Source organism: Rhinolophus ferrumequinum, chromosome 25 (genome assembly GCF_004115265.2).
Source record: "Rhinolophus ferrumequinum isolate MPI-CBG mRhiFer1 chromosome 25, mRhiFer1_v1.p, whole genome shotgun sequence".
NCBI classification, from domain to species: Eukaryota; Metazoa; Chordata; class Mammalia; order Chiroptera; family Rhinolophidae; genus Rhinolophus; species Rhinolophus ferrumequinum.
This window is the reverse complement of record NC_046308.1, coordinates 6,070,351-6,086,597: the sequence shown is the minus strand read 5'-3', so window position 1 is coordinate 6,086,597 and position 16,247 is coordinate 6,070,351. Positions and strand designations below refer to the sequence as shown.

The window sequence follows — 16,247 nt, the reverse complement described above, 5'->3', positions numbered from 1 at the left end:
ATGTGGAATTTTACATTTTGTACCTGAACAGTTTTAGAAGCATCTCTCCATTGCTACATCTCCAAGCTGCTGACCTTTTATTTCTGAAAACTACACTGATGACACACTCAGCTTCCCCATACTTGAGGGAAGACAGTAGAGCCAGGACAGAAATTTTCATAAATTTTGTGTCACATGAGCAGACCTTTTACCACTCTGCTCTCCTACCCAGAAAGTCCAAGAACTTCCCATTCCCTTTATCCACATGAGGGCAAAACTGCTCTGGGTGCAGGGCTGGTGGCCCTCTGTGCACCTCACCCGTCCGTCCCTCCCACAGGAGAACAGTCAACAGCACACTGTGAACTTATCGTAGAATAGATTTATTTACCTGAAACCATTATCTGTGCAATGCTTGTTGTTACCAGCACAGAAATAAAACAACTTGTCTCTATTTACAGTCTAAAGTCAAACATGCGTTTGTGATAAATTGACGTTTAGCATTTTATTAAGATAAATGCATCACAATATTTGTATTGCACCAATATCTGTCTACTGCTTCTGATTTCATTAAATAAGTTACATTTAATACAGTGCAAAATAGCTGTTTGCACACTCAAAAAATAACTGAAGTTATGAACTGGAGGCCTACATTTTAACCATTCAACACCTGTAGTGTTTTCAATAAATTTATAAATAAGCAAAACTGTACAGGGCCAATTAAAAAGTAGCAAGTTTCAACGACACCGTAGAGAAATCTGGCTACTTACAACTGAAGGCATGCATTACAACTGAATATTGAATACTGTACATTTATATAAGCTATGACATTTTACACAGAGAAATATATGGAGACTTGGCTGATGGCTTCTAAGTTCTTGGATAAGGTTTCAGAACCTCATTCTTGCAGCAAAGAAACCAAAATTCTCTGGAGAGGCTTTCTGATTCATTAAGCTAAATTGTACATTTGTAATTATTATTTTGATTTAAAAGCTAAAAACCCCATTGGTAATTAATACACATTTCCTCCACATAACACACAATGAGTTGGGTACTTTTTTCTACTTTTCTTTCCCCCTCAACATCAATCATGCAGAGGACTGTAGATGTGTTGCTAAAAACGCACATGCACGCAACCGAACACCCTTACATTTCTGCAAAATGGTTTAGGAAGCGGTTACTCCAGTATTGCTGAAAAGGAAAGAAAGAGGAAATCAGCTTTACGAAATACGGGGATGAAATGTTAGAATATTTATTTAAGACTAAGATTAATAGTGACAGATGAAAGGGAATATTCAGTTTGGTCTTTTAAGATTTTAAGACCAGCATTTCTGATTAACTGTCCCTGAGGCACTGCCCACACAGGGTAGTAGTATCTAGAAGCACTGGCTTGGCAACACAGACCCCTCATGTGATCTGGCTACAGAGCAAAGCCCCCCACCTCCTGGCTCACAGGACAAGCCTACCAGGCAGGCACTTAATGGCTTCAGGTGAAACGGGAGTGAGCTGGGCCGGAGGAGGAACAGTTTTCAGTTAGCAGTGCAGAGGATAAGGGGGATGAAGCAGAAGTGAGCAGTGTGGCAGGTAGTGCAAGCCTCTGGCTCCGTCCCCTCCCCTTCCTGCCCCAGGGACAGCCCTGCCCCGTCCCAGAGGGAAACTGCAAACTGCTGTACCTCAGGCTGCTTATCACCATTCCCTTTCAAGAAAGGCTGGAGGGTCCCTTCATTGTTCACTGCAGGGTGGTGGTTTTGACAATTTGGTGGTTAAATTAAAAAGGCAATGGCTGACTCCGCCCTGCAGACTCAGCAGGCTCTGGGCTGTGGGCAGGTGCTTGGCAAACACTGAGCTAACGCCTGTGGTCTCATATTGCTGAGGGCGGCCTATCACCGACAGGCAGGGGGCTGAGGCCCCAGTTTGAGGGTGACGTGGGAGCAGCTGCTTGGGAGGGAGGCTGGCAGTTGCCCTGCTTGGCTGCGGGCTCACGCAGCTCTCCCGACAGAACGTGTCACTGCATTGGACAGGCAGAACGCTGCTAGCTGTCCCTGGGAGGGGACATGAGACTGCCATCTTCTGGGCAAAGCGGTATCAGAGGCTGGTGAGTTTGGGGGGTCGGGGGTGGCAAAAAGCAGAACCCTCTAATGGGATGGGCCGAGGGCCCACTGGGAGCATGTTTCAGGCAAGAGCTGCCTGACCACACCTGTCTGGAGGACTGAGGGCGGCCAAGGCAAACACCAACAGCGCCTTCCTGCAGGTGTGGGGTGAGGGTGGGGCTGGGCAGCTGCCCTCACTGCAGGACGGGGGCCTCAGCCCAGGAATGTCCCCTCAGCAACACAACTGCTTTGCAGAGGCCACGCCTGAAGTGGAGAGGACACAGGGACTCTGCTCGAGGCAGCGGTGGCTCTTCCCCACTGCCAGCTGTCTGGACTGAGGGAAGTGGGTGCAAACCACCTCTGTGGGCTGGACGGGACTGCAGCTAAGAAACCACAAGGCAACGGCCAGCCCAGGACCACCTGGGGCTGTGCATGTCTCCTACGACAGCCCACACCATTCAACTTATTTTATAAAGGCCACTAAATCAAGGAACTGAGTCAGGAAAAGTTGACTGTTTGGTGAGCTTGGTTTCCACAGAACAGCACACCACCACCAAGCTCAGACATCCTGTTTTGGTTTGCTGCCAAGACACACTCCTTGCATTTGACCCACTCAGCCCGTTTCTTTTTACACCTCATGATGCTACAACTGGCCAAACCCTCCATTTTCTGCCCAGTAAACTGACCTCCCCTTCCTCAGGACTGCATTTAGTCAGTCTCCATGTTCCCCTTCTACCTCCTCTAAGACCACTGAACTTGACAGCACTGCGTCCTGCCTGACACCTCTTAACTTTTCCGCAAACTCCAGCACGTCCATCACAGCTTCTGGCCCAGGGCCCCTCACAACCACACTCGGGGCCTCACCGCCCGCCGAACACAAGCTGCTGCCAGGCCTCCTGCACAACAGGGCCGGCCGTTTGCCAGCCGAGCAGAATCGTGCCCTAGTAACTGTGCTTTAACGGACCCTGGAGAGAGAAGACAAGCCTTAGCTGCAACGATACGACCCAGAAGGTGAAAAAAGGTGGCCTATTTAAGAGGATCCTTCTGGATGCTTGAGTTCACTATTTCAGTTACTCACTTTCACTAGCTTTTTGCTTTTTAAAGAACCACACACGTTGCTGTGAACCCTCCTCGCAGCACCAGCAAAGGCACAGCTCCCTCGACCGGTCAGTCTGACCACATCAGAACGACGTGCTCTTCCCCCAGGCCCTGCCCGACATCTGGCTGTGCCACTGTCCCAGGCAGCTAAGCCGGCCCCCGTGAGCCCAGGTAGCACGCGTCGTGCACCCGCTGCTCTCGGGACAGCCACAGAGCATAGCAGTGCCTGACACCAGGGCGTTCATTAGTGTCACTGCTAGGGCACTTGGTGGCAGTTGCCTTTGGGGAATACTCACGTTAGTTGATGGATGTTGGAAGGCATTGGAGGAAAACACCACAGTTAGGACTGTTAATGACTATACACTGTTGGTAAGACTGATCTGGAACATGCGCAAACATTTATCACAGTAACGATGGTGGTGGTTAGTGCCACATTCAAATAAAAATAGTTCTATACAATATGTTCATTTGGTCATGTGCTATTTACAGATTTTACAAAACACACACACGCACACACACACACACTTGCCCTTATGTTCTCTACACCAGGCTAAAACAGGCCAGCAGAAACGCACAGAAAATGTGTCACAAATGACAATTAGTGCCTAGACATTAAAAAATAAAATTCCTATAACTAGCTATGCAGCAGAACAGGACCCTTCTTCCCCTCGAGCACAGTAAAACTAAAGGTCTGAGATAAGAACTTAAGAAAGTTGAATACATCTATTACAGTTCAAGCTAAGTCACTTAAGAGTTAAAAACAAGACAGTTATTTTTCTGTCCATTTAAAAATGTTTTATTTCTTTTACTAGATTGTGAAGTGCCACTGAAATAGGCAATGTTGGCAAAACAATGTCTGTTACAGTAAAATACACTAGACATTTAAATAAATAACCTTAAAAACTATGTGAGGGGACATGAACCCGGTCGATTGAATCTGGAACAATGTTTTCTGCACAAGCGAGAACAGGCATACCTCTTGTTAAGACTGATGTAAACAGAACCATCGAAATCCTACAGGAGAAGCAGCCGAGCGGGGCCAGGAGTGGGGGTGAGGGTGGGGGTGAACCGAGAGGGATGAGGGGTGGCAAACCAAAAAATACTGACTGAGGTAGCAGTACTCTGCCCAGTGCAGAAAAATTGGCTTATGAATAAAAATTAGACTGTGATCTCAGATTAAATCCAGATGATCATGCAAAAGACACAATACATGCTATTTCGTTTTAGAAAAAAACCACACACATTCATTTCCTAAAATCTGCTGCCAATTAATTTGCTGACAATGTCTGCTGGCTCAACTTTTTTTTTTTTTATACAAGGATGAGTATTAAACAGAACACTGTACATGCTTTTTCATCTACAAAAAAATATTTGCATAAAATAGTGTTAGTTCTCTGTACATGTCAATGGACACTTTAATTATGTGTATAAAAAAGGAAACTTTTGCCCCACTGGAGTCAGAAAAAGCAAAACAAAATCTAGAGTATGAAACCTCCTTCACCAGCCAGTATGTTCATGTGAAAATTCAGCAGAAATAGACAGTTGCTTGAAACAATAAAAAATTAATTGATTAAGTTAAACATCTTCTTTATGTAAAACTGTCAGTCAAGACCAGAACATGTCACTAAAGTTAGTGTCTGTGCTATACACCCAGACCACCAGGGGCATTATGAACAGCACAAACGGCCAGGAAATCCCGTCGGTGCATGCCGAGAGCGAGCAGGATTTGGTGGCAGGCTGCACACACTCTTTACCAGGTTCCAGGTAGTTGCGGGCCACAAACTTGAGTGTCTCGTCCATTAGAATCACAGGCAAGGAGATTTTCAGCACCATCAGCCACTGGGTCAAGTTTAGCGGTGTGATCTGGAAGATAAGCTGCAACACACAGAAGCGGCGTCAAGCCCCTGACATGCTGGAGAGGCTCCAGGCCCTGCCCAGCCGGGTCCCACCAGCACTTACTGGCAAGGGCTCCACGTAGAGGATCAGGAAGTGGAGAGACATGGACAGGCAGATGGAGCCCACGAGCCAGATATTCTCCCAGGGGGGCATCCGCAGCAGGGACTGGTTCTCAGACAAGCTGCAGAACAAGGACAGGTACGTGAAATAGGCCCGCCAAAAGGCAAAGGCATGGTCACAAGTGACAGACTGTTTGGAAACACGCTTCAGTAAGGCGGCAGCAACCTGGCACTGCCCACTGACCTAATTCTGCTACTGAAGTTTCTCCTGTGGCAAAGTTAAGGAAGAACGTTCAGATGTAGGACAAACTTCCAATTTTAAATCTAGGCTTTGGCACAGCAGATTCTATTTCATTGGGCTCAAAGCTGCTCAATTGCCCTTGACACTTGGGCTATTTCAAAATTTCCATTTTTGTCGGTGGCTTAATTGGATAGCATCAGTCTCAGCGTAAAGGGAAAGTGCTCCTTCCCCACGGGCACACAGGGTACTGAAGGCTCTATCTGTGCCCCCTGTCTCTGAAGGGACATGCAGGTGGCTAAGCACTTCCTGGAAATGACGACACTTAAGCTTTAAAAACCGGTGCTGCTTGTTCTCCTTTCTTTTGGGGGAAGGCAGAGCTTTCCTGTGGTCCTCAACCAACCATGACACACACAATCCCACAGCCGGCGCCCTGGCTGTCAGAGCTTTCACCTCAGCTTGCCAAGAAGACTCACTGACCTGTTGAGGGCGTTACACATCTCTATGGTTACGAGAACAGAGAGCGCCATTGTCATCGGGTACGGCGATTCAAAGATTGCACAATCCACCCCTTCAAAGTCCGGGTTGTCCTCTTTACACTGTAGGAAATGACTCTGCAACAAAAGCCCAATCAAGTTCCTGATCAGCCGAGTCCATTTCCTAAGTCCACGCACCAATTCCACACCACACCCGGACGCAGACTCACACAAGATCCCACCCCGTTTCCCAGACAGCGGGTCCTTCAGAATAATCTCAGATGAGACTGCTGACTGTCGGAGCCTTCGGATTATCTGCTGGGCACCCAAACCACAGAAAGCTCAAGGACAACCTTGCTGGTGAGGGCTCACAGCGCTCTGCGCCTCATACACAAAGAAAGGTGGCCACATACCAGCTGGTAGAAGGACACTCTTGGACCGCCGTCCGCAGCAATGAACCACCACGCAGCAGCACCCACCGTAGCAGCGCCAACATAACCTGGGAACAAACATCACAATGCTGACACGTGGGGACTGCAGCCCACTCCCCAGCACTGAGGTGACACATGGAATGTCTTTCTAAAGCTGCTGGTGCAAAAGCAGTTAGACTGAGGGTTCTGCAAGGAGAGGGGTCTGTGATAGAGGAGAACCAGGGAACTTTTCCTCCAGAATTGGTGAGAAAAGGACCTTTCCACTAGCCATGCCCATGTCTAATCAGCAGCCAATACACACTTAGGCCACGCCTGTTGGGAGGACCAGGTCATGCACAGCAACCATGATGCTGGCAGCTGTACCCTCATTTACTGGCACCACCAAAGGCCTGGCAGAACCTTCACATGGAAAGGCTGTTGGAACAGTTAGTGGAGAACACGAACCAACACAGCAACACCCGAAGCCGATTCTGGGAACAGCTCCCCACCAATTACATATTTGAATTCAGCAAATTTATCACAAAGAAGCAACAGTGGGAGTGGAGATCACAGGAACCTGAGAATAAGAGAATGTCCCAAGGTGGTAGCAACCACCCAAAGATATCAGTGCACACACCCTCTAACCCTACTATTGTAACAGAGCAGCAGGTGCCCAGGCGCAAGGCAGCTACATACGCAGTGACGTGGAAATTTCCCAACAGGGAGAAATACAAAAAGACAAGGTTCAGCATCCAGGGATTTTATAATGCATGCCATCACTTGCAAAAATCCATACATCAAGTCTCTTTGCTGGTTAGCTCTGGAAGGGCACATGAGAACCTGCTCATGTTGGAGGGGCTGACTGGCTGAGAGCCTTCCCTCTATGCCAGGGCGTGCTTGCTGAATTTCAACTTGTGTGAATGTGTTAGATAGAACAAAACAAACCAACACCTTTCTTTCCATGGGACCCTAGGGGAGTCACTTAACCTCTTTGGGCCTCACTTTCCTAACCTATGAAATGGGGAAGAGAACTATCACCCTGGGTCAGGATGATGAGGTCTACACAGGTGACATAGAGGTAAAGTGGGCATACAGTTCATTAAACTGCAAGAGGGCAGCCTCCATTTTTTGCTATCCTAATATGGGGACAGAAGAAAAGTGTGCTTTTGAGGGATGAATTTACAAAATTTTGGCTTACAAACATTTTGTTTAGAAATCAACAACATAAAAAAACTACTCACAGCCAATAGCCAGGTAACGGAAGAAGAGCCACCCGCTGATCAGTGGTTCCTTTGGGTTCCGGGGTGGTTTATTCATGATGTCCAGATCAGGAGGGTTGAACCCCAGTGCAGTGGCAGGCAGGCCATCTGTCACCAGATTGACCCAGAGCAGCTGGACAGGAATTAAAGCCTCAGGAAATCCGAGGGCTGCTGTCAGGAAAATACTGTTTCCACCCAAAGAAAGGAGAGAGAGACCCCAAATTATTTTTGGCCACTATTCGAACAGCATCACCATGCCCTCCTCCTCCATAAAAATAAATGGACAGCAATAACGAATACTTGAAATAACAGTTTTTGGCAATCATAAAACATTTCAAATTCAAGTTAAGTTTCAGAAGGCCAAGAATTTTATGTCACTTTATATAGTTAAACTCATTTCTATGTTAAAGCAGCCACAGACAACCCTCCCGAGGGCCGGGCCGCAAGTACCTCTACCTTCAAAGGGCTTCCTGTGGCTTGCCTGGCCCTCCCTCCCACCTCATGCACAAAGACCAAAGCTGCTGCCATAGGAAGAACAAATGTGAAAAACTGGCCATCACAAGCCCTGGTGTTAGACAAAGCAACACGAGCGATCTGCCAAAGGGACCCACCAGACAACTTCGCCCACGTTGGAGGAGATGAGGTAGCGGATGAACTGCTTCATGTTGTTGTAGATGGCCCGCCCCTCCTCCACAGCGGCCACGATGGTGGAGAAGTTGTCATCGGCCAGCACCATTTCAGAGGCGGTTTTAGCCACCGCGGTGCCAGAGCCCATGGCAATGCCAATCTCCGCTTTCTTCAGAGCAGGAGCGTCATTCACACCATCCCCAGTCTGAAAGGGAACCCGACAGTGGTCTACACACCGGTCATCTAACACATGTCCCTGCCAATGGCTCAGCCATCCCCGAAACAAGGGAAATGAATGGAGCTATGGGCCTCGGGGCCAGGAGCTAGAGAATTTTTGTTTTTATAAGTTGGTGCCACAAAACACATTTTACCTGGTAAATGTAAAATTGCTAAATGAGCTTATTACTGAAGAGAGACTTCAGAAGGAAGTGGAACAAAGGAGAGTTCAAATTCATCTGTATTATTTTTTTACCAAACCAACCAAAAAACAACCTATATGGCAGTCAAAATGAAGTATCCACATAAACCTCAAGTAGAATAGGTGTGAACTGCAAAAACACATAAACTAAATGCCATTTATATAGGTCAAAAACATGCAAAAATACTAAAAATATCGTCTACAGAAACAAAACTATCATTCCCACGTATTTCTTTTTTATACTTTTACTAAACACCTAATATCAAATTCAGAACGGTGGTTCTCTCTAGGAGAGGGGAGGAAAGGGAGAGCAAAGAGGAAGTGAGGAGTACATCTGTAGTATCTGGTTTCAAACAACAAAATTTCTTAAAAGTTTTATAGACAAGCGACAGAAAGCAAATATAACACCATGTTAATGTGTCTGGGTGAAAAATCACAGATGAGGGGAAGAATACCAGAAATACCTCAACAGGCAGCTCTTAAAGACTGCTTCAGAAGCACACTAATCTCAGCAGGATTATCCAGAGAGAGAGAACACAGATCACATATAGTTTCAGTCAATTTTTAGAAAACTTGAGGTATAAACACGTATACTTTAACCCAGACAAAAACTAGGTATCACCAAGTATTTCCCGTGACTGATGCAAAAGCTACTTCTAACAATCTTCCTTGCATACAACATACAGCATGCCAACTACTGGTCAAAAGAATCCTAGATCATGACAAAAACCAAGAAATTCCAAATCTGGGAGCTATCAGTAAAAATTTAATGGTCAGAATTAGAATTTGCTCTGTTTGTGTAGTGGGTCACCTGACATGGCCAAAGAAACTCACCATAGCTGTAATCTCATCAAAAGACTGAAGAAATTCTACAATTTTCGACTTGTGGGAAGGTTCGACCCGAGCGAAACAGCGGGCATTCAAGCAGGCATCTCTCTGGGCTGAAGGATTGAGCTCGTCAAACTCCCGACCTGTGAAAGCCTTTGACGTCACATCCTCGTCCTGCCCAAAGATGCCAATGCGGCGACAGATGGCCACAGCGGTGCCCTTGTTGTCCCCCGTGATCATGATGACCCGGATGCCTGCCTGCCGGCACAGCTTCACAGAAGAGGCTACTTCAATTCTCGGAGGATCCAGCATGCCCACGCAGCCCACAAAAGTCAGATTGGTCTACAGAAAAAGAATCACCTTATTTTAAAACAGGAAGTTCTGGTTTTTCTTCTAGTGTGACACAAGGGCTAGTTATACATTAAGAACAAAGTTTTCTGCACTTACGATGAATTCTGTAACTTTGACTATTATCCTAAATATTCACACTAGAGATATAAATCCAATGATGAATATTAATTTCAATCAAAATGATTAAAAACATCACTACATTCTTCTTACCAAATCAGTCTTTAACTTTCGTAACGACAGTATTCTAAAATGAGGGGAAAAACCATTCTGAGGAATAAGAGCATTCTGATACTGGCCACTTTAGGAGCCCATAGTACCAAAGCTTGTCCCTTTCATTCAATGCTTCAGGACGTCACATACCTAATATGTGAGAATTTTATGAGCAGAAAAGGAGAAGGAATCTCGCAACTTCGATATTTTGATCTTCAGTAACTAATGTTTTAAAAAATATTCCCAATTTTTAAACTATTTTAATGTACACAAAAGTTGCAAAATAGGTTTTACAAGTTTATTTAGCTCAAGTCTTGATAATTCTATTTTGACAGTAACAGACTTGTATTAAATTGTTAACTATATATGTTTGAAGCAGCAACCTAAATTATAATGGTGATGCATTTGGCCTGCAGGAAAATAAACAAACACACCTCTTTCTTGGCAAAAACAAGACTCCTTTGACCTTTTACCCAGGACTGCTGTTTAAACACAATGAATGTGCAGGCTGTGGGTGAAAACCTTTTCATGAGCTCACCTCATATTTAATAAAGTTGGCGGAGTCCTCAAGATTCATTTCTTCTCTTCTCAGTGGGTTGTCATGAGTGGCTAGAGCCAGGCACCGCAGTGTGTCGCTGCCACTGCCCCACTCCCGAATGACAGACATGATCTTCTGTTTGACTCCAGGGGTCATAGGTATTTTGGTACTTCCAACTCGAACGTGGGAGCACCTGTCAATGACACCTTCAGGAGCACCCTGGAAATGTTACAGATTTAGATCAACCATTTTATATACTGGCTCACTCAGGACGCTCATCCTGATAAGAACATCTCAACAGCAATTTGCTGTACTTGCCTTCACAAACATTTTGCTCATCGATGTCCGGCTTGGCTTGTTTGGTGTACAATAAACCGACATTGATTTTCTATCACGTGAAAACTCTAGAGTAAATTCTTTTTTCATTAACTGTTTAATGACCTATGAAGAAAACACATATGGAATACCATTGGATGACAATTTTTGTAAATTTTTCACTCGTTCGACATTCACTAAGCACCTAATAATATATGACAGGTATTGGGGGTGTAGCAAAGGACCATAAACACACAGTCCTGCCCTTATCTGTGGTGGTCATTACAGCTAATGCATCACTTTTAGGTTCCATGATGCTACTGACGCTATTTGTTTCCCTTCACTGAGTAATTATAGGTCTAGAATCAAACAATTCTAAACCTCAGTCTCTGTGAAGCTGAGTCTTCAGGTTGCCTCTGTGGCATTTTGTCATCAGCTAACAACCTGTCCGACCTAGGGGCTTTGCACCCTCCACCACCGCCACCACTGACTGGCCTGTGACTGTTAAGCTACCCTGGTAGTCGTGGTAATTCCACTTGAACATGACATGCTACCGGTTTAATATATTACTAGACCTGATTTGCTAATGTTGTGTTGAGAGTCTTTACATCTGTATTATAAAGAATATTAGTGTCGCTTCCCTTTTTTGTCACATCCATGTCGGGTTTGGGTATTGAGAAGGGTTTCATTTTCCAAATCATCGTCTTCTAAAACTGGTATTTCTTTCTTAAGTGTTTGGCAGAATTGGGCCTGGAGAATTTTTGTGGGGGTAGATTTTGAATTACAGATTCAATTAATTTAACTTTACAGGATTACTCCATTTTTCTTGTGTCAGTTTAGAAAGTTGTATTACTTAAGGGATTGGTCAATTCTATGATGTCCAATTTGTTGGTATAAAATTGTTCATTATAGGTACCTGATCTTGTTTATTAATTTGCTGGTTTTCTACTTTCATATAAAAGTTCTTATAATTGATTTTTGACCTTCTTTTGCAGTATCCACACTTAAAGCTACACATTTCCCTTGAAACAATGCTTTCATTGCATCTTCCAATTTTCACATGGTGTGTTTTCAATATTGTTTACTTCAAAATATTTTTTCATTTCCGCTATGGTTTCTTCTTTTACCCATGGATTATTTAAAAAAGTGTCATTTAGCTTAAAAATATTTGGGGAACTGCTCTTATTGTTACTGATTTCTAATTTAAATTTTGTGGTCAGCAGCCATCTGCATGATTTCAGTCCTTTGTAAAATATATTGAGTCTTGCTTCATGGACCGGCTGTACAGTCTATTCTGGTGAATGTTCCTTATGCACTGCAAGTGCACATTACAGTAGCAGAAAATAAATAAGGATTAGGTCAAGTATATTTACAGTATCGTTCAAATCTTCCATTGTTACTGATTTTTTTCATCTGCTTATTCTATCAATTCTTGAGAGACGTCTGTTAAAATCTCCAACTCTAATTGCGTATTTGTCTATTTTTCCTTTTATTTTTGTCAGTTTTTGCTTCATGTACTTTAAATATGCTATTAGAACTAGGGTTCAAATACTAACCGAGTTGCAGGCATTTGCTCGTTCTATTTTAGAAAGACCCTTCAATTCGGTATCAAATACATTCATCTTCTCTACCAGGCAAGTGAGAGCAGTCTCCGTAGCTTCTCCAACTTTTTCATATACACCCTTTGCCTGTATTGGTTAAAGACATAGAAAGTGCAAAAAAGGGAAAAGTAGTAAACAAGTACATTTTTCTTTAATAAAGACTTTTCCATCGAGGGCAACCTGTCCTCCACTGCTTGATTATTCTATGCACCATTTCTGTTCTACTCGGGAGCACATGATCCAGATAATTAAAAATACAGTCACAGCACAGGCATGCATTTTACCTTATTCTAATAATTAGGTTTTTCATTTCCCTTAGCTGTAAGAAGCCACTAATCACAGTATGAGTTCATACAGAGCTTTCAAATAGTATTTATAATCCCACATCATTACTTATCTACAGACTTTACATTGTTTTTGATGGGGACTGGCTTGCCTTTTAGATAGAAACCAAAGGATTTATCTCACTGTAATTAAAAGGGGAGGAAAAACTGTTTTCTGTTAAATTTTATATTATTATTTTACCTTCATCGTCATCAAAATAACCCTGTATGCCTCAGCTTATCCTCAAAGATATAATGCTACCCATCTTAAGCAAGATCAATACCCTATGCTTTCAGGAAAACGTTTTCTATCCTGGGCTTTATTCATTTATAGTAACCAAACTAGAAACAGATGAGAATATCATGTAAACTACAACTATTAGGTTAAATAGCTGCAATACTCAGTTACAGAGGACATGTGAAAGGCTCTCAGCTTTCCTTGGCTAGGTCATGCTGACTCTGATAGAGACAAGCTCTTGAATGGAAAGAGGAAATCAAATCAGGAACCCTTACTTTCAGAAGGGAGGAAGGAAGGCTGGATTTTCATTCACCCACTCCACCCTTGAACTAGGAACAGTCAGGTCTAGTTTCTCATTTCTGAGGAGTGCCTTACCTCATTGTAATCCAAAGCAGAGTCATTACAAAGAGCACAAATTGTTGCCAATTCTACAAGACCATCATATTGATGACATTTCACTGGTTTATCATCTTTATGCCTGTCAAAGAAAAAACCTTTAGAGCACAGTGTGGTCATCTCTACTGATTTTTTATTTAATTATTTAATAATATAAACAATTTTGTGGACCACAGACTGGCAAGTATTCAAAAGAACTTGAGTGATGGCTCTTAGAAATCCAATGCTGGAGACAATAATCAGTAAAGACCAGAAATTCTTAGTTCATGAAATTCCTCCACCACTGGTATCAATAAAGAACAAACAGAAATCCCACTTAAAAATTTAGGCTTCACATGGGATGCAATGAGCCCTACTCAGAAAGCTGTCTTCACCTTTGTAGACACACCGCAAATCTGTACAAGTACCAAACTGCCACAATAGATTCTTTAAATGGTAAGGAGGGTTTACTCACACTTCTCCAATAGGTGCATATGTTGATCCAGTTATGGTAAATTCATTAAGGGAACAAGTATCACCTTCAACTCTGTCCAGAATGAACATCTACAGAAAAAGAAGCGTAAGTGTTTAAAAGGTATAAAACCATGCTAGAAAAAAACATCTTTGCTAAGACAAAAGTCTTATTTAAGGAAACAGTTTTAATGAAACTTACTAGTTGAAGCTCAGCATCCGAAGTGCTGTCCTTTATTCCACCTGCAGGCAGTTTAAGACCACCTCCCCTACCCCCCTAACCATCTGAGAAACAGCACCCCGGAGGTGCTGAATGGACAGTGGCCCTGAAGACACAGAAGACCACCCACAGGAGACCTGAGGTACAGGACTATGGGTAGCAGTACTCTAGAATGCTCAGAATTCCCAACTGCAAACGGCTGGCTGAGGAGGTGACATTAGGCAATCCTGCCTTCGAGTGAGGAGTAAAAGCTTGGGAAAATAAACTCAACTCACATTTCAGAGTTGCTTCAACATTCCCTGAGTAAAGTGAGACGAACTGCTTCTCTGCTCCTTCCCACTTATTTTTATTGTGGCAATAGCTCATTTTCTATGAAGCTGCATAACTACACGTATACAGTAAAGAGCTCTCAGAGCCGCATGAACTGCCGCGAGACAATACAGATGGAAGCATGCTTAGGAAAGAAGTCTTAATTTTATAAAATAATGTGACACGAGCTAGTTTCTTAAAGATGAGGTTTTCTTGATTTGCTTTCCAATTATAGTTTAGAAGCCCAGTTTGGAAGACTAAGATTTAGATTTGTGTTTTCATTGCAAATTGAAACTGTAAAACCTTCTCTTAAAAACACACACAAAGTGATACTCAAACTATACATTATCATGCCAAAATCTCTCTGAAATATCCAGCAATAGAAAATATGATCAAACTGTTCAATAACGAATTTTAAAAATGTTAAATTCAAATAAAAGAGAACCATGCAACGCTTTAAAAACATCTTTTCAGAGTAACCCAACTCATATTCAGTAAGAAAATCAGCTAACTTTGTTATAACTTCTTTTGCCTCACAAGATCTGCTTGTTATATATGACATATTTTTAAATTCCAAAAGCTTTATTTCAAAAGTATACTCAGAACAAAATCAACCTTGGAACTGAACTGAAGCTATAAGACAGACAGACAAAATGTTTTTTTTTAAAAAATACAAAATATAGAATGTGATCTGAAACTATGATAACTCCTGTTCAAACACATACATCAGTGTCAAATGAAGGAAAGATTCATGTCCAAGTTCACATGCAGCAAGATCCCTGACTCCTACAATTTTTTTTCTAACAGATACAACACCTAAAAAAGGAAGCTTGTCAAAAGACTCTTTCCAAAGATGTTTGACATTTTACAGAAGAGGAAATAAAGGACCAGAGAGGTTAAAGGATGTGCTCAAGGTTACAAAATTGTTGGGTGGAATAGAGAGAGGACCAGATTTAACTACCAATCTTTCCTATAAGAAAATCCGACTTTACCCTTGTATATGAAGTTGCGTGACCTCCAGACATGTCACAACTTCTCAGAGCCTTAGTTTCCAAACCTCTTGAGCAGGATTCCCATATGATTCAAATAAAGTCACATGTGAAAAACAAATTAACTGTTCTAAGCAATATCAAAGCAAGTTGGCAGTATTAATTTACTACATACCATGCCATTTCTTTAATGATATTCTATTTATAAAAAGTGCAACTTTTTGGGTCTATAACCAGAGTCCAAAATATTCTAAGACATTCAGAATTCTAATCCATGTTAACTAAATCTGAACACACTTTGGCATTTTAGATTGTGAGCAAGTAAATCATTTAGGAATTGCATGATGAAAGTATCCCTAAGTCAAGTGCAGTTATGCAATCCACCGCAAGAAACCTCCTATAGAATACTGATTAGCGTCAGCTTTCTGTTACCAAGATAGAACAACAAATAGGCAGGTTGTTTCTTTAAGAAAACATTTTAAATCAAACCACTTAAGGGAAAATATAAAAACAACATAAAATTTTATTATGGACTCTACTGCACTCTGAGTTTGAAGTCTGATCTGCTGCCCAAACTTTTAAATTAAAAAAAACATTTTTTTAAGGTTACAATTTCAGACATTGCTTATTTTCATGGATATAAAGGTCTATTCCGATGAAAATTAAAGCTTTCAGGCTAAGTTTAAACAATTTGCTGGGGGAAACGAAACAGGTACCATGAAATTCCCTTCCTCTTCCCCAAAATAATCAGCTTTTAGCCGACAACTAGTTTTTAGCTGATTCGTCCCTTTCTGGTTCCAAAGAATGAGAACTTAGGTAGCTCAAACTCTGCATTTACTGGAGAATCCCAAGACAAACCAAGAAGCTTACAGAACACCCCAATCTGTTTTAAACACTTGTCCATTCATTCTAAATCTCGTTTTAAACTACAC

At 42.6% G+C, this 16,247-nt stretch overlaps 1 protein-coding gene across 2 annotated transcripts in view; it reads right to left on the bottom strand.

Moving 5' to 3' along the window:
• Positions 1–343: 343 nt before the first annotated feature.
• The window catches only part of ATP2A2 (ATPase sarcoplasmic/endoplasmic reticulum Ca2+ transporting 2), a 49,555-nt gene continuing 33,651 nt past the window's right edge, over positions 344–16,247 (bottom strand). The window contains exons 9-21 of one of the 2 annotated variants that reach the window (XR_004422122.1): positions 13,802–13,890; positions 13,327–13,429; positions 12,346–12,477; positions 10,793–10,915; positions 10,475–10,693; positions 9,382–9,717; positions 8,114–8,334; positions 7,485–7,687; positions 6,247–6,332; positions 5,838–5,971; positions 5,124–5,241; positions 3,461–5,039; positions 344–1,167 (exon numbers count right to left, since the gene is read on the bottom strand). Coding sequence is in view for 1 of the 2 variants with exons in the window: in XM_033098366.1 (XP_032954257.1) it covers positions 1,154–1,167; positions 4,919–5,039; positions 5,124–5,241; positions 5,838–5,971; positions 6,247–6,332; positions 7,485–7,687; positions 8,114–8,334; positions 9,382–9,717; positions 10,475–10,693; positions 10,793–10,915; positions 12,346–12,477; positions 13,327–13,429; positions 13,802–13,890 (1,899 nt within the window). In the remaining variant the exon portion in view is untranslated. The remainder of the gene's footprint in view (positions 1,168–3,460; positions 5,040–5,123; positions 5,242–5,837; positions 5,972–6,246; positions 6,333–7,484; positions 7,688–8,113; positions 8,335–9,381; positions 9,718–10,474; positions 10,694–10,792; positions 10,916–12,345; positions 12,478–13,326; positions 13,430–13,801; positions 13,891–16,247) is intronic. The other variant, XM_033098366.1, reaches the window with a different exon arrangement.